General features: G+C 49.7%; 1 protein-coding gene across 1 annotated transcript in view; it reads right to left on the bottom strand.

The window, feature by feature from the left end:
- Window positions 1-3,188: 3,188 nt before the first annotated feature.
- Window positions 3,189-18,419, bottom strand: part of LOC132584205 (unconventional myosin-Id) — a 440,151-nt gene continuing 424,920 nt past the window's right edge. The window contains exon 22 of the mRNA XM_060256019.1: window positions 3,189-3,422. Coding sequence (XP_060112002.1) covers window positions 3,266-3,422 — 157 coding nt within the window. The 3' untranslated portion in view covers window positions 3,189-3,265. The remainder of the gene's footprint in view (window positions 3,423-18,419) is intronic.

Here is an 18,419-nt window from a genome sequence, read left to right as displayed (position 1 = left end):
CTTCTGAGATATAAATACCTTCCTTTCGACCCAGGCTTAATACAATATAGTCGTTAACAGACACTCTCACATTTTGACACATTACTGTTTTATTGCTTTTGCATGCTCACGCTATTCAGATCGAAGGTTTGCTCAATTTGTTAATTTTACTATTCTGTCATTGAATCTTAATTTTTTTTTTTTTTTACCATTTTGCAATCTAAACCGCTCCCTGCCAGATAATATTACTGTACTGTCATCGGTTCTTAAATTTGTACCAGTTTGCATTCTGAGCCACTGACTACCAGCTAAGTGTGGCTTTGCTCACTGTACCAGATTCCTTGTCTGATGAAGTGTGCTTAGAGAGTACACGAAAGCTGACGTTCTGAGTGAAACTAAGTTGGTCTTAAAGGTGCGACTTGACTCCTATTTTGTTCAGACCCCAACTTGTGATTCTTTTAATCTGCTAACAAACCTTTCCATGACTCTGCATACTAACTCACAGCCCACTTTCTCTATATATAGGACCGCTCGCTATGCCATCCTATTGTCTGATGAAGTGTGCTTAGAGCACACGAAAGCTGACATTCTGAGTAAAATGCTGTTAGTCTTAAAGGTGCATCTTGACTCTTGCTCTGTTAAGGTCTGTCTCTCACAACATACGGGTCAGTCAGAAGGCAGGCCAGAAAGGAGCCTGGAGAAGAAGGCCCACCAAGCCCACCCAGGAGGGAAGCCATCCTGGTGGGGACTGGGGGAGGGACGGTAGCTCAGTGGTAGAGCATCTGCTTGGTAAGCAGATGGTCCCAGGTTCAATCCCCGGCATCTCCAACTAAAAAGGGTCCAGGCAAATAGGTGTGAAAAACCTCAGCTGGAGACCCTGGAGAGCCATGAATGGGGCTGTGGCTCAGGGGTAGAGCATCTGCTTGGGAAGCAGAAGGTCCCAGGTTCAATCCCCGGCACCTCCAACTAAAAAGGGTCCAGGCAAATAGGTGTGAAAAACCTCAGCTGGAGACCCTGGAGAGCCATGAATGGGGCTGTGGCTCAGGGGTAGAGCATCTGCTTGGGAAGCAGAAGGTCCCAGGTTCAATCCCCGGCACCTCCAACTAAAAAGGGTCCAGGCAAATAGGTGTGAAAAACCTCAGCTGGAGACCCTGGAGAGCCATGAATGGGGCTGTGGCTCAGGGGTAGAGCATCTGCTTGGGAAGCAGAAGGTCCCAGGTTCAATCCCCGGCACCTCCAACTAAAAAGGGTCCAGGCAAATAGGCATGAAAAACCTCAGCTTGGGACCCTGGAGAGCCTCTGCCAGTCTGAGAAGACAATACTGACTTTGATGGACCCAGGGTCTGATTCAGTAGAAGGAAGCTTCATATATATTCACACACATATGTTCACACACATTCCCCAGAATCACAGCTCAGCTCCAATCTACAGAGGACGGGTCCCCTGGAGGGTAGGTTCTATGGCTTTGTAGCCCAACAGAGAGCCCCATCCTCCCCAAGCTCCACTCCCAAATTTCCCAGGGTTCCCCAACCTGGAGATGGCCCTGCCGCTAGGCAAACCAGGTGATCACCTAGGGCGCCAGCCTCCCGAGAGCAGCAAACTGGGTGCCCCCCATGTGACTCGGTGACATTGCCAGTGCACGGGGGGCACCAGACGCTAGCCTCGCCTACGGTGCCAGACAGGGGGACCTGCCGACCCCACAACTCAGCTTCAGTCTCAAAGGATCCTTCCTGAGACACGATGCTTAACGACGGAGGGGTCTGGAAAGCAGGGATGGATTAACGATTAGACCAAGTAGGCACTGGCCTATGGGCCCCCATGCCTTTAGGGGCCCCGGGTTGGCTTTCCCCCCTGCTTGCAGCCCTCTCAGCCTGCACACGCAGCCGGCAACTGAGCTGCTCTTCGCCCGACTTACCTGGTGCGGCTGCTGGCGGTGTTTCTGCCTCTCTCTCTGCCTCTCCCCCGCAGCTTTGTCATAAGGGGCTTCGGAGAAGGTGCCTTGCAGGCTGCAGAGGGGGCTGTGGGTGGTGGGGCAGGCGCTCCAACTCTGAGATAATTTGTGAGAGGCCCCCCCCCCCCCCGAGATTTCAACTGTCTAAGGGCCTCCATAGGGTTTAATCCAGCCCTGCTGGAAAGGAAGGGCCTCCTTATACAGCTGGAGAAAAGCACGGTCTCAGCGGGAGGGGGAGCAGTTTGCTATCCCCACCCGAGGGCTCCGTTTCTCCACCCAGCCCTCCTCTAAACTATCCCTATACCCTTCCCTTTGCCTGCCACTAAGGTTTGGGCAATGGAAAGAAGCGGGAAACCACCCCGTTAAAAAGCCTGCTGACAAAACGTCCTGATGTGAGGTCCCCCATTGGGTCGGTGACAACTCGGTGCTTGCACAGGGTCCACCTTTGCCTTTTAGAAGCGGAATCCTTGCAGCATCAGGTCGGGTCTTAATTTGATTATTTTGGTGCGGGTCTCTCCCAACCACAAAAGCACTTTTCCTGTGGTGGAACCAGACAGGTTGCCCACCGGTTTGGGGTGGGGTGGGGTGGGCACGCTGATTTTGGCACACGCAGAAAGAAAAGCCCGTTAACGTGGACTGCAGGCCCTGCTCAGGAAAAAGTCCCTTGGCTGGAAAAGGCAACTGCGAGGGTACAGGGGCTGCAGCGATGCCAGAGGCTTGGATAATAATGTGCACGATGTCCTGGCCCAGCCACGTCCTTTCTGGCTGTGCACCGCCACCCCCCGCCCTACCAAAAGCCACCCCCCACCCCGTCCCGCTCTGAACCGCCCTGGCCTTTGTGGTCGGGAAGCCTGTAAAGTGACAGAATCCAGATTAACAGACGACATTCTCCCAAACGCAATTTTGATGCGTGAAAAGATGCAAGGGAGAGCAGTAATTCAGGACGATTGCTACTCCCAACGCTTCTGCGTTACGGAGAGCCTCTCTCGCCCCCTAACGCGGCTCCCATTTAAAATCAAGGTTTGGGTTTAAAAAAAAAAAAATTCATCCTATGGAGTGCCCACCTTCCACTCCATTAACGACTTCAGGTCCTCCAAATGGAGCCTCTGTAACTGAACATTATTCAGCAAGCTCATCTCTCGGATGGGTACCAGGGGAGGAGAAGCAGAGGACTATAAAAGCTAACCCACAAAAGGCACTTGGGTACAAAATGGCTCAGGGGCCGTTTCCTCCTCTGCACTCAGCCCCTCCCCCCCAATTCAAGGCACAAGAGGAAGGGAAGGCAGCCTCTCCAAGGCGTCTCTCTCCTCCTCCCTTTCCCTAGCAGGAGAGATGCTAATTCCCAGGCACACAGAGGATGAAGCCAGCCCGATTCTTGGTGAAGTCTGGCTGTGATTGGTTGATCCTGGTTTCCACGGAGACGGTGCATTTCCGACCATGCAGACTGCACTGGACCGGGTGGGTGACGCTCACTTGCAGGCGGCGTTTCTCACTGCAGGGAGAGATGGAAAACGTAAAGAAGGGATTTCCTGGGGGAAGAAGGGCGCAAAGGCTGGCGAGGGTGCCACTAAAGGCAGCTCTGCTGCTCGGCAACAGACTGCCTTGAACTTCAAAGATCCCCTCGCCTCCCGCCCCGGCAGCTCGGGCGGGTCACGATTAACAGCAGATTAGAACAGATCAGACAGAGGCGCGAGGGGGAGGAGGTGCCCTCAAGGTCCAGTTTTGGAGGCAATCAGGGCCAGCAGCTTCAGAACTGGTTTATGGCGTCCGCCTGGTGAACTAGAGACATTCTTCATGCAAATTCAGAAACTCACCCGGGGAAAAGAGAGGGGGGAAATGCACATGGCTGGGAGGTTTAACGCAAACCGACAATGCAGAGAGCACGAGGAAGAGACATTCCCTTGGAAAACACATCTTTGCAGGGGTAGTGGCAGAGGAGAGAAGGTCTTGATTTAGATCTAGAGCTGTACAGAGAGTTAGTTTCTCTTCCCGCGCAACATCGGGTAGTGCCAACTGGACACTGGCATGGAGGGGGGTGAGGGGTCAGGCTGCCAGTTGCAGTTTTGGAAACTCCTGGAGATTTAGAGGTGGGGCCTGGGGAGGACAGACACCTCAGTGGGGTACAAGGCCACAGAGTCCACCCTCCAAAGCAGCCATTTTTTTCTACACTTGAGACTGAACTGCAGTCTGGAGATGAGCGGTAGTTCTGGGGGATCCCCAGGTCCCACCTGGAGGCTGGCATCCCTAATCGTGTCAAAGTCCGATCTAGGAGATCAAATCTCCACTCTGCGGGTTGTCAAGCTGTGAGGATGAGACAGGGAAGGAGAGAATCTCACCAGGCAATCGGCTTCCCTGTGGGGGTGGGGGAGAGGAGCACAGGGTATAAGCGCAGTCAGTTAGTTAAGGAATAAATTTAATTTACAATTAAGATGTGGTCTTTAAAACAAAACAAAAACAAGGCTCGCTTGGAATGCAGCCTCAGCGTGAATCAGATTTCAGAGCGATAAAAATGCCTGAGACCATTCTTTAGCTAAAGGACTGATGGAGACAAGAAAGAGGCAGCCAATGCTGCCCACCTATGCAGGTAGGAACAGGCAGCTCTGAAATACGACCCTCCCCCTCTAGGGCTGCCAGCCTCCAGGTGGGGCCTGGGGATCCCCTGGAATCACAGCTCATCTCCAGGGCCCCTGGAGAAAGTGGATGCTTTGGAAGGGACTCTAGGGCTTTGTGCCCCACTGATGCCCCTGGCCTCCCCAGGCTCCAGCCCCACAGTCATTATATTGTTTAAGCTATTGAGATGATAGATAGATAGGGAGAGAGATGATAGATAGAGAGATAGAGAGCGGGGGGGAGAGCGAGAGAGAGATGATAGCAGGCCTCGGATTCAGTGGGAGCTCACAGGAGCACAGCTCCTGAACCTTTCTGACAGTTCCCCCTTCTCCTTCCCACCTTGTCCATTGAATAGTAGGTGCAGCTGCATAACAATCCCTGGATGAGCTCCACCACCTATTTTTCTACAAAACAATCCCTGGATGATGGACAGACAGAGATAGACAGATAGATAGATAGATAGATAGATAGATAGATAGATAGATAGATAGATAGATAGATAGATAGATAGATAGATAGATAGATAGATAGATAGATAGATAGATAGACACACATATATGCATACTATGTTGTCACATAAAAATCATAATGCCATATATATTACATCATATTTTAAAGTTATAATATATTTTTCTGTCTCGTTTCGTTTGCTGTTGTATACATCTTGTTGTAGTTAACCCTTCAGCCGTGTCCGACTCTTGGTGATTCTATGGGCCAGGTCTCTTCATGTTTTCCCATCTTGTGCTGTTTCTTTGTGTTGTTCCATGCTCTGGCTGGTGTCGACTTTTATGGTGTCTAGCCGCTGTGTTCTTTGGCAGCCTGTTTTCCTTTTGCAGCTACTGCTAGCCCATCCAAGCACAATTGCTTTTTCTAGAGAGTTCTTCTGCATGACATAGCCAAAATAAGTCAGTCTCAGTTTTGTGATTTTTTTCTTTCTAATGGCCTGTCTGGTTTTACACAGTCCAATACTTCCTTGTTTCTCACCTATACTGTCCATGTACGTTTTGACTAAGGAATGCGTGTCTTGGGCAACTATATTTTAATATATGTTTTCCCTCTTTCCTTTTTTTTCTATTCTGTATCCCTTTAAAAAAATAAAAATCTATTCACACCAAATCTCCAGAAGTCTCCTGACCTGGACCTGGCAACTTGCCCTCTGCCCTAAGAATCCTAGGCAAGTTCATCCCATGCAAAAACAAACACCCCCCCCCCCTTCTTAAAAACAGACATCAGATCAAACTGAATGGTATGCTAAGATAACCCACTTACTAAAAACTTGAACCTTGCCTCTGAAAGCCAGACTGAATAGAGTCCAGAGTTCTGAACCTAAGAACATGAGAGAAGCCCTGTTGGATCAGGCCAATGGCCCATCCAGTCCAACACTCTGTGTCACATAAGAACATAAGAGAAGCCCTGTTGGATCAGGCCAATGGCCCATCCAGTCCAACACTGTGTCACAGAAGAACATGAGAGAAGCCATGTTGGATCAGGCCAATGGACCATCCAGTCCAACACTCTGTGTCACAGAAAAACATAAGAGAAGCCATGTTGGATCAAGCCAGTGGCCCATCCAGTCCAACACTGTGTCACAGAAGAACATGAGAGAAGCCATGTTGGATCACGCCAATGGCCCATCCAGTCCAACACTCTGTGTCACAGAAGAACACAAGAGAAGCCATGTTGGATCAGGCCAATGGCCCCTCCAGTCCAACACTGTGTCACAGAAGAACACGAGAGAAGTCATGTTGGATCAGGCCAATGGCCCATCCAGTCCAACACTGTGTCACAGAAGAACATGAGAGAAGCCATGTTGGATCAGGCCAATGGCCCATCCAGTTCAACACTCTTTGTTACATAAGAACATAAGAGAAGCCATGTTGGATCAGGCCAATGGCCCCTCCAGTCCAACATTGTGTCACAGAAGAACATAAGGGAAGCCATGTTGGATCAGGCCAGTGGCCCATCCAGTCCAACACTCTGTGTCACATAAGAACATAATGGAAGCCATGTTGGATCAGGCCAATGGCCCATCCAGTCCAACACTCTGTGTCACATAGTGGCCAAAAATACCAGGTGCCAACAGGAGGTCCACCATTGGGGCCAAGACAGTAGAAGCCCTCCCACTGTTACCCCCCCAAGCACCAAGAATACAGACCATCACTGCCCCAGACAGCGAGTTCCAACAATACTCTGTGGCTAATAGCCACTGATGGACCTCTGCTCCAGATGTTTATCCAATCCCCTCTTGAAGCTGGCTATGCTGGCAGCTGTCACCACCTCCTGTGGCAGTGAATTCCACGTGTCAATCACTCTTTGGGTGAAGAAGTACTTCCCTTTATCTGTTCTATCCTGACTGCTCAGCAATTTCGTTGAATGCCCACGAGTTCTTGTATTGTGAAAAAAGGGATAGAAGTACTTTTTTATCTTCTCTATCCCATGCATCATCTTGTAACTCTCCATCATGTCACCCCTCAATCGACATTTCTCCAAGCTAAAGAGCTCCAAGCATTTTAACCTTTCTTCACAGGGAACACCCTTTGTCCAGTTTGTAGAGCAGGGGTCCCCCCCAACATGATACCTTCAGACACCTTTTTTGGTGTTCAGCAAATCTCTGGAGGAAGTGGGAGGGAGGGGCCAGGAAGTCCTATTGTCCAACAAGGCTTCTGACTGACTACTGAAGATCTATGCAGACTTTTTAAAAAAAATGTTGCCTTGGCAGTAGCTGCCACCACAGCACAAGGATCTGCATTGTGTTGCTGATGTTAAGCCATGGCAGCCATTTTGTGGCTGGCTCCACCTCCTGCAGCAGTCATTTTGTGGCAGCCATTTTGTTGCTCTGCCCACCACGCCATGCAGAATTCCAAAGGTGCCCAACAGGCTCAAAAAGGTTGAGGACCCCTGTTCTAGAGGACGGGTGCTCCGGAGGCAAAGGCAATATTTTGTTTTAGAGTGTGGATGCCGTAAAATGTAACGTTCACTGCTGGGGGAACAAGAAATTCAGTCAACCTACCCAAGCTGAAACCAGCACCAATTCCTTACTGATCCGCCCTTCAGGCTTCCGCTTTCCTCAGCTCAAGCAATCAATTCTCCACCGGTTGCTGCGTGGGCACATTTTGACCCACGGCTCCCTCCGATTTCCCTCGCAGCTTCCTGCTCTTGTTTTTTTTTGCGATCTGGAAGCTGCGAGGGAAATTGAAGGGAGCTGCAGATCAAAATGCGCCCACGCAGCAACTGGTGGGGAATTGATCGCTTGAGCCGGGGAAAGCAGAAGTCCAGGGGTTGGAACAACTGCTAGCGAGGAATTGGTCTCAGCTGAACAACGGATTTCAAAAATCACCCTTCCCCTCTCTCTCTTTTGATCGATTTATTATACTTGATTTATCACCTACCCCAGCTTACCCCTGGCTCTGGGCAATGCACAACATAAAAATAACATACAACGAAACAGTTAAAAACAGAGCAACAATCCATTACAATTTATAAAAATTAATAGACATGAAGATCTGTATAATTATCGCTGTCTCACTCAGAAAGAGGAAAACGGAAACCATTTTAAGAGCAAGAGTTAAAAAACGCACATACGGGTAGTGGGTGAGACTACTAGCTTTTCTGCTGACGCAAAAGTAATAGGGTTGCCAAGTCCAATTCAAGAAATATCTGGGGACTTTGGGGGTGGAGCCAGGAGACATTAGGGGTGGAGCCAATATCAAGGCTGTGACAAGCATAATTGAACTCCAAAGAGAGTTCTGGCCATCACATTTAAAGGGACGGCACACCTTTTCAATGCCTTCCTTCCACAGGAAATAATGGATAGGGGCACCTCCTTTTGGGGCTCATAGAATTGGACCCCCTGGTACAATCTTTTTGAAACTTGGGGGGTATTTTGGGGAGAGGCACTAAATGCTATATTGAAAATTTGGTGCCTCTACCTCAAAAAACAGCCCCCCCAGAGCCCCAGATACTCACGGATCAATTCTCCATGATTTTCTATGGGAATAAATCTCCCTAGGGAATAATAGAGTTCCCAGCAGACATTTCCCTCCCCTCCCCCCGCTTTCTGACGACCCTGAAGCAGGGGGAGGGTCTCCAAACCGGGGGATCCCCTGCCCCCACCTGGGGATTGGCAACCCTAAAAAGTAAGAAGGCATCTTTTTTCACCACACAAGCAGCCCCATGTTCAGAACCACGGGACCTGAATTAAACAAAAACCATGTGAAATGGGAGGGGTTGGATTGCGGAGAGGACTGGGTAAGACTGATTCCGCATTAGCCTTTGTCCCAGTCTCGTTCTTGGCTCGCAAGTCTGTGTGGGGCAGGGAGCAAGCAGGGAACGCTCAGCCCCAGGAGATGCCAATGCAGAATTAGCGGGAAAGAGCCACTGTGAGGAGCCCCACACAAAAGGGCAAGTGCTACGTGCGGAATTGGCCTGAGCGAAAAAGCTGTCGGGATCCAACCCACAGCAAAGATAATCACAGATGCCAGACATCAACTTAATTTTTTGTTTTTAAAAAAACTCTATTACTTCCTGAAAGGTAGGGAAAGATCTTCAGAAAGAGGGCCACGCAGGGCGCTGTAGTTAAAGCGTTGGGCTGGGATCTGGGAGATCCAGTAAAAGGTGGGATATCAATAAATAAATAATAAAATGACGATTTCACCACATCATCAGTTGGGTTTTTTTAAAAAAACTCCAAGCTTACATTACTGATTCACTACTTCCTTTCAACGCTTTTCAGCAAACCTTTAGTCTTCCTCCCGTTTTCTCTTCTTTCTGTTGCTAATTTCCACCAGGGATTCTCTCAGACATTTAGTATGAAAGACACGTTGGCCGGTGTCTTGTCTTAAGCCTACGAGAAAGAGAATGCCATACCTGCTGCTGGATGGGGGTGCCATCAGGACACTGCTCCAGGTATTTACTTATGCCGCACTGAGTGGCGCTGGAAATCCCTGATTAATTTGCTATTTTTGCAATGCCTTAGCAGACTCAGTTGACCGCACTGGAAAGCCATAGCAGGCCGCAGGTGCTGAGGGGAGCTGGGGACGTTGAATGTGAATCACCAAGGGGATAAAAATTTTCTCTTTGTGTGTGTGTGTGTGTGGGGGGAGGGTGTGTAAAGTTGCAGCTGACTTCTGGTGGCCCCCAGCAAGGGCTTTCAAGGCTAGTAAGAAGCAAGGATGGTTTGTCATGGCCTTCCTCTGCAGAGTCTTTCTTGGCGATCGAAGACTTAGGGCGACTCCAGCAAGGGGCTTACAAGGCAAGCGATAAGCAGAGAGCCAGTTTGGTGTAGTGGTTAAGTACTCTTATCTGGGAGAACCAGGTTTGATTCCCCACTCCTCCACTTGCACCTGCTGGAATGGCCTTGGGTCAGCCAGAGCTCTCTTATCTGGGAGAACCAGGTTTGATTCCCCACTCCTCCACTTGCACCTGCTGGAATGGCCTTGGGTCAGCCAGAGCTCTCTTATCTGGGAGAACCGGGTTTGATTCCCCACTCCTCCACTTGCAGCTGCTGGAATGGCCTTGGGTCAGCCAGAGCTCTCTTATCTGGGAGTTCCGGGTTTGATTCCCCACTCCTCCACTTGCAGCTGCTGGAATGGCCTTGGGTCAGCCAGAGCTCTCTTATCTGGGAGAACCGGGTTTGATTCACCCACTCCTCCACTTGCACCTGCTGGAATGGCCTTGGGTCAGCCAGAGCTCTCTTATCTGGGAGAACCGGGTTTGATTCCCCACTCCTCCACTTTCACCTGCTGGCATGGCCTTGGGTCAGCCAGAGCTCTTGTAGGAGTTGTCCTTGAAAGGGCAGTTGCTGTGAGAGCCCTATCAGCCCCACCCACCTCACAGGTTGTCTGTTGTGTGTGCGGGGGGGGGGGGGAGATATAGGGGATTATAAGCTGTTCTGAGTCTCTGATTCAGAGAGAAGGGCGGGGTATAAATCTGCAGTCGTCTTCTTCTTTTTCAGAGATGGTTTGCCACTGCCATCCTACAAAAAGTCTTGCTTGGCAATCTCTCATCCAAGATTCACGAAGCAAGACCCTGAGCCTGCTTCGGCGGGGAGGGCGGGATATAAATCCAATAAAATAAATAAGAGTCTTTAAGGCAAGTGAGCGGCAGAGGTGGTTTGCCACTGCTTTCCTCTGCAGAACCTTCCTGAAACGGAATGGAATGTTTCTGAATTGTGCAAAATGGTATGACGTGTTTTTAATGATTTTATTGCGATTTTGCTTTAGCGCTATGTTGTTTTAACGGTTGTTAGTCGCCCTGAGCCCTTCAGGGGAGAGCGGGATACGAATGTAATAAAATAAATTAATTAATAAAAATAAATGGGTGGTCTCCCTTCCAAGCGTTGACCCTGCTCAGCTCCCGATTTATGTTCCTTTGTCTAAGAGACGTATCCCATTTATCAGTGCATATCGAAACACATTCCTGCAGCACTAGTTCTGGAGAAAAATCTCCCGATTTATGGCAACCCCAGCAAAGGGCTTCCAAGGCAAGTGAGAAGCTGAGGGGATTTTCCATTGCCTTCCTCTGTAGAGACGTCCTTGGTGGTCTCCCTACCAAGCGGTGACCATGCTTAACATCTGAGATGTGACAAGATTGGACTATACCATGCCTCCTTCCCTCTTCTGGCACTCTGTACCAGGGATGGCTAAACCTGCTTAATGTAAGAGTCACACAGAATAAATGTCAGATCTTCGAGAGCCGCAAGACGTGAACAAATATCGCACACGCATGTCTTTATTAAAATTCAATACTTTTTTTTGCACAGAAAGATAAAATGCATATGTATGCACTTTGCAATGCAACTGCTGGAAAGAGACCTTTTTAAAAAAAAAAACAAAAGCTGGGAATAACAGTTCCCATAAGACCAGCATAGGGAAAGGTTAGGAAATTATTTTTCGGCAGCAGTGGGAGCAGGAAACACACAGGTACCGTATAAATCACTGACCACCGTTTGCATCATTACAGCTCCTATAAGAACTATGAAACAATGGGGGGACCCTGTGCCACCCTCTTTAATTTTGTCCCTCCTTCCAGTGCCTCCCTTGGCTCTTGTGTTATCCTTCCCTGCTCTAGGTCCCCAGACTTCCTCTGTGGTGGAGAAGAGCTTGCAAGCCTGCCTATTTCCTCCTCCTTCCCTGCTTTACACGTAGCGGAAATAGTCACTGACCTAATAGGTCAGTGCTCAAGAGGCTGACTGAGATCCCAATGCTAAGCATGAGAGTAAGTCTGCATTAAGCTCTTCCTCGTTCCTCCGAGGGCTGCACAATATGCGTGAAAGAGCCGCATGTAGCTCCCGAGCTGCAGTTTGGCCACCTGCTCTCAGGTACTCCCATAAATAATTGCCAAGCCCAAATATATTATCTATTTAGAAAATTTATGCTCTGCAGAGACCTGGGGTGTGTATTTTTGCGCAGCAATACCAGCTGCTGCTTCTGCCTCTTCCATCACTAGAGACTTTCAGAGGGCACCTTAGTCTGCCTTCTCCAGCCCCTGGGAACTATTCTGGACTGGTCCAGAGGGAAGGCTCCTGAAAGTAGGGGGTCCCTCCAAAAGGAAAGGCATCCCTTCCCCTGCTTTGGAACCAACCTCATTCTACCAAAAGGCGATCTCCTTCATTCGCGTCTGGCTTTAATGACCACAAGCCGAGGTGGGCTGCAGCTGAGTGATATTTGTTCTTGGTGGTGGAGCAGAAGGCTAGCCCCTGGGAGGATCCCCTGACCTTGGCTTGTAAAACAATACAATAAATGGTGGGAGGAAAGTGTCATGACCCACCTGGAGCCTCTGGAACAAGGGAGGCCACATTCAAACTTCCTGCCTTTGCAGAACTCTCTGCCCACAAATGTGTGCCTTGAGGAAGCCTCAGACATCTACCAGGGGCCCCCTTTTGCACTGCAGGGAATTCAGGGTCGTTGTGCCCCCAGCACACCACAAAACGCACAGAGCCCTGCAGCATGCCCCTAGCACACACCCCACACTCTGCAAAGACACACATTTCACATGGATTGTCTGCAGTGGAAAGGGAGTGGTCTCTCAGGGAAGGTCATCTCATCACTGACCTTAGAATCATAGAGTTGGAAGGGACATCCGAGGTCATCTAGTCCAACCCCATGCACAACGCAGGAAGTTCACGAATATCTCCCCCTGCAGCCACAGAGTTCATGCCCAGAAGATGGGTGAAAACCTCCAGGATCCCTGGCCAAACTGGCCTGGAGAAAAATTGCTGCTTGATTTTGAAGTGGTGATAAGCATTTCCCTGGGCATGTAAGAAAGGGCCATGAGTACTAAGCACCGATGCATCCCTTCGTGCCCTCCCGCTCATGATCTGCCTAAGTTCACAGAATCAGCATTGCTGTCAGATGGCCCTCTAGCCTCTGCTTAAAAACCTCCAAGGAAGGAGAGCCCACCACCTCCCGAGGAAGCCTGTTCCACTGAGGAACTGCTTTAACGGTCAGGAAGTTCTTTCTAATGTTTAGTCAAGAACTCTTTCAATTTAATATCAACCCACTGGTTCTGGTCCTACCTTCTGGGACCACAGAAAACAATTCTACACCATCCTCTATAAGACAGCCCTTCAAGTACTTGAAGATGGTGATCCTATCACCTCTCAGTTGTCTCCTCTCCAGGCTAAACATCCCCAGCTCCTTCAACCTTTCCTCATAGGTCTTGGTCTCCAGACCCCTCACCATCTTCATTGCTCTCCTCTGGACACCTTCCACCTTGTCTATATCCTTCTTAAATTGTGGGCAGCCGTGTTGGTCTGAAGTGGTTGAACAAAGCAAATCAAGTTGCACTTTTAAAACCAACCAAGTTTTATTCAGAACGTAAGCTTTTGTGTGCTTTTCATGTGCTTCTGTGTACCTGATCCCCTCGTCTGATGAAGTGTGCTTAGAGAGCGCACGAAAGTTTATGTTCTGAATAAAACTTGGTTGGTCTTAAAGGTGCAGCTTGACTCTTGCTTTGTTCAACTTCTTAAATTGTGGTGCCCAAAACTGAACAATACTCCAGGTGGGGTCTAACCAGAGTAAAATGAAACCATCACTTTGCTTCTGTTGATACAGCACAAAACCATATTTGCCTTTTTAGCTACCGTATCACACTGCTGGCTCATGTTCACTGAATGATCCACTAAGACCCCGAGATCCTTTGTACATCTTCTCATCAAGGAACCCCCCTGACAAACTTGCAAGGAACCCCAAGGGTCCCAGGAAGACAATCTGGAAAAAAACCACCACCATCTCAGTTTAGAACTGTAAAGGAGATTCTCCTCTAATCTTCTTTGGATCCGGGTGAAGTGTATTAGTTCACACACCTTGCGGCTGTCAAAGGCAGCTTTTGCACGCCTGGAAGGCTTAAGCCACTTCTCCCACCTTCTCTTGATCCTACAGTGGCCTTTGATTCCTGATTGGCTAGTCTACAACACACCTAATGTCTTCTTGCCTCATCAGCCTCCATCTGGGTCCACACCAGCGATCAGGTGGATCCTATTTCAAGACAGAGAGCCCCTCCTCCCCCCATTTCATTCAACCGTCACACTTCCCACAATAGTTCTGCCACAGAAAACCAGTGCCTCTCACTTCAACCCAACACAAATTGACTCCGATCTTCTCTGCCAAGTCACTGTGGGCGGCTGAAAGCAAATATCACCGCGTAGCAATGGATGGAACTAAGTGCGCCTTCAACTTCCTTCAGGTACTGTTACGCACGTGTTTTAGGGAGGCTGCATGAAGCCACAACAGCCCAAAGCAGAATCAGTCCTTGGACTAACATTTTTTTTTACTCAAGACACTTTGGGCTGGGTGTACACTCCCCACTATCACACAAGCACAGAAAAGAGCTGGCATGGTGTAGCAGTCAGAGAGTTCGACCAGGATCTGGAAGGCCCGGGTTCGAATCCCCACTGGTGCCATGGAAGCTTGCTGAGTGACCTTGGGCCAGTCACACACTCTGGGCCTAACCCACCTCACAAGGTTGATGTGAGGCTAAAACAGGGCAGAGGAGAACGATATAAATTGTTTCGGGTCCCCATTAGGGAGAAAAGGGGAAGGATGTCAATAAAGTAAAAACAAAACAAAACAAGGGATTGTACTGACTGCAGTTCCAGCACCCTCACAACCTGTTTCCATTTAAAAAACAACCCCCCCCAAAAAAAAACTCTGGCTCTGATCAGGGCTTTTTGTGTAGCAGGCACTCCTTTGCATATTAGGCCACACCCCCTGATGTAGCCAATCCTCCTGGAGCTTACAGAAGGCCCTGTACTAAGAGCCCTGTAAGCTCTCGGAGGATTGGCTCCATCAGGGGTGTGTGGCCTAATATGCAAAGGAACCCCTGCTAGAATTCTATCTCTGGACCCTGTACTAAGAGCCCTGTAAGCTCTTGGGGGATTGGCTACATCAGGGGTGTGTGGCCTAATATGCAAAGGAACCCCTGCTAGAATTCTATCTCTGGACCCTGTACTAAGAGCCCTGTAAGCTCTTGGGGGATTAGCTACATCAGGGGTGTGTGGCCTAATATGCAAAGGAACCCCTGCTAGAATTCTATCTCTGGACCCTGTACTAAGAGCCCTGTAAGCTCTTGGAGGATTGGCTCCATCAGGGGTGTGTGGCCTAATATGCAAAGGAGCCCTTGCTAGAATTCCAAGCTCTTGGAGGATTGGCTACATCAGGGGTGTGTGGCCTAATATGCAAAGGAGCCCTTGCTAGATTTCCAAGCTCTTGGAGGATTGGCTCCATCAGGGGTGTGTGGCCTCATATGCAAAGGAACCCCTGCTAGAATTCTATCTCTGGACCCTGTACTAAGAGCCCTGTAAGCTCTTGGAGGATTGGCTCCATCAGGGGTGTGTGGCCTAATAGGCAAAGGAGCTCCTGCTGCAAAAAATGCTCTGGCTCTGATATTTTTCTAGCTCTCAAGACTACCGAGATGGGCTTGAAAGAGGGAAGGGAGACGGTTGTTTGAAATCTCAGGAAGCGAAGAGGGCACCGAGGAAGCCGACAAACATCTGGGGGCAACAGAACTCCTTGCATTGCCTCATGATGGAGTCTGTGAAGACTTAACAAAAGCGAAATTACAAACATCCCCATTAAGAATCTGGGCTTCCTTGGTAAGCAATTGGGTGTGAAAGGACGAAAAGCAAGGAAGAGCACACTGTCGATTTCATCATAATTTCACCGGAAACTTTGAGCACAGATGATCATCCCTTTAATGTGTGCGAGAGAAACTGTTTCTCCTCCTCTTGTCGCTGGACCTGGGACCAAATCCCAGCCCCTCTCCCAGTTCTCTAGAAATGTAAACAGCGAGGGAAGCCAAGACAGAGGTTTGTGCCGCAAGGTTCTCCAGACATGTTTTTAACACAAACCAGAGGGCCACGTCCGTATCAGCTTTGGGATTGCAATTTGCATGGTTTTGCTCACATCATAAGCGAGCGCAAGAGAGCAGAGACGGCTGCAAACATCCGCAACCGATTTTGAAATCTGGCTCGTGAAAACATTGCTTCAGCCTTTGGGCGCCGTTAACTATGACCTGGGTGTTTCGACACCGAAATCCAAGACGGAACAGAAACAGCAGATGAGGCTTTCAAAAGGTGGAGACAAAGCTGGCATTAGGGAAGGAGCCCAGTGTCCTCTAGGGGTAATTCGGGATACACAGGCTCACATCTTGTACTGGCCAAATTTTTTTTTTTATCCAGGATTACAGCCCACACATCTTCAAAGCCAGCTTTAGGCGCGCCAGTTGCGAAACGCACCTGAACTTTGCCTTCTCGCTTTTGGCCCGGCAAGGAACAAGGCCGATTGCAGAGAGAACATGACAACAAGAACTGTCTTACCCTTGCACGGCTTCCCAAACCCATCTGCAAACCCAATTCTGCCATGTCCGAGCTGCAAGAGTTCAGGCGTCCCAGCACCCGGTAGCCTAACAGCAAGGGAACATTAATGAAAGCTTGAATTCAGTGACACCTTTTAAGACCAACAAAGTTTTATTGAAAGTATTTCCTATGCAAGCCCTCTTCTTCAGATACGGTGAAGCAGAATCCCCTCAGCTATTACATACAGGAAGAGAGAGGGTGTGGAGCGCTGTTTAGTTGCCAGGAAGGGCCTCTGTGTCTTGACTCAAATTGGTCTTTCCTGGCAACTGAACAATCCCCCTCTTCCTATATGTAATGGCGGAGGAAATTTTGTTTCCCTGTATCTGAGGCAGTGTGCCCGCACATGGAAGCTTACACCCAGAATAAAACTTGGCTGGTCTTAAAGGTGTCACTGGACTCAGACTTTGTTCTGCTGCTTCAGAACAACATGGCCGCCCACCTGGATTAATAAAAGCTGCGCATGGCGCTATTTCTCCCCTCAACGGTCATGTCCAACTGGTCCCCATTCAGTGACTGAATGCCAGTGGGCAGACTCCCACTTTAGAATGTAAGAGAAGCCACGTCGGATCAGGCCAATGGCCTCCAGTCCAACATTCTGTGTCACATAAGAACATCAGAGAAGCCATGTTGGATCAGGCCAATGGCCCATCCAGTCCAACACTCTGTGTCAGAGAAGAACATCAGACAAGCCATGTTGGATCAGGCCAGTGGACCATCCAGTCCAACACTCTGTGTCACATAAAAACATAAGAGAAGCCACGTCGGATCAGGCCAATGGCCCATCCAGTCCAACACTCTGTGTCACAGAAGAACATCAGACAAGCCATGTTGGATCAGGCCAGTGGACCATCCAGTCCAACACTCTGTGTCACATAAAAACATAAGAGAAGCCATGTCGGATCAGGCCAATGGCCCATCCAGTCCAACGCTCTGTCTCACACAGTGGCCAAAAAACCAGGTGCCATCAGGAGGTCCCCCAGTGGGCCCAGGACACTAGAAGCCCTCCCACTGTTACCCTCCCCCCCCCAAGCACCAAGAATACAGAGCATCATTTGCCCCAGACAGCGAGTTCCAACAATACGCTGTGGCTAATAGCCACTGATGGACCTCTGCTCCATATGCTTATCCAATCCCCTCTTGAAGCTGGCTATGCTTGTAGCCACCGCCACCTCCTTGGTAGTTGGTGGAAAGTGCCAGCAAGTCACAGCTGACTTATGGCAGCCCCTGGCGGGGTTTTCAAGGCAGGAGACGTCCAGAGGTGATTTGCCATTGCCTGCCTCCAGGGCCGGACCGCCCACTAGGCAAATGAGGCAACTGCCTAGAGCACTAGCGGTCCGGGGGTGCAGAATTGGATGCCCCTCCAAGTCCCCCCTCCAGCACACTTCTCAAAGTCTTCGAGTGGCATGGGTGGTGGGGCTTTCTCCCTGCTTTTTGCGCCCCTGCGGAGCGAAAGCAGTGAAAGGATCTTCCCCCTCCCACACCTCTCAGAGTCTCCAAGAGGCACGGGGTGGCAGGGCAATTCCTTCTCTGGGGTAACTGCAGCCTATGGGCTCACAGGATAGAATGTAGAGATTGAGCTGCAGCAACCCCAGAGAAGGGGTGCGTGCGTGCAAATCTTTAGCCTTGCCTTGGGTGCCAAACAGTCTACGTCTGGCCCTGCCTACCTTCATGTCACATCCCTGGTATTCCTTGGAGGTCTCCCATCCGAATAGTAGCCAAGCTAACCCCGTTTAGCTTGATGAGACTGGGCTAGGCTGGGCTATCTAGTTTATCCCTCACTTCCACTCTCTCTTCTGCAAGGTGCCACCCCCCCTCCCCACGGAAACCATTTTGTAAATGAGTGGCAAACTGAGAAGCAGTATCCCTCCCCTCTCTATTTTACAGCTCCCACCCCCTCCAAGATAACAAGATGCGAGAGGAGCAGCTGGCAAAACAGACGGTGGCAGAAAGCAGCAATGGATCTCCCCCCAGCCTACCTCATGCGTGTTTGGATAACTGAGGGTGGCAGTTAACAGAACTGGGGGG

The sequence above is a fragment of the Heteronotia binoei genome, chromosome 15 (genome assembly GCF_032191835.1).
Source record: "Heteronotia binoei isolate CCM8104 ecotype False Entrance Well chromosome 15, APGP_CSIRO_Hbin_v1, whole genome shotgun sequence".
Lineage (NCBI taxonomy): Eukaryota > Metazoa > Chordata > Lepidosauria > Squamata > Gekkonidae > Heteronotia > Heteronotia binoei.
Note: the sequence above shows the minus strand (reverse complement) of the source record. Positions and strands in the feature narration are given on the sequence as shown.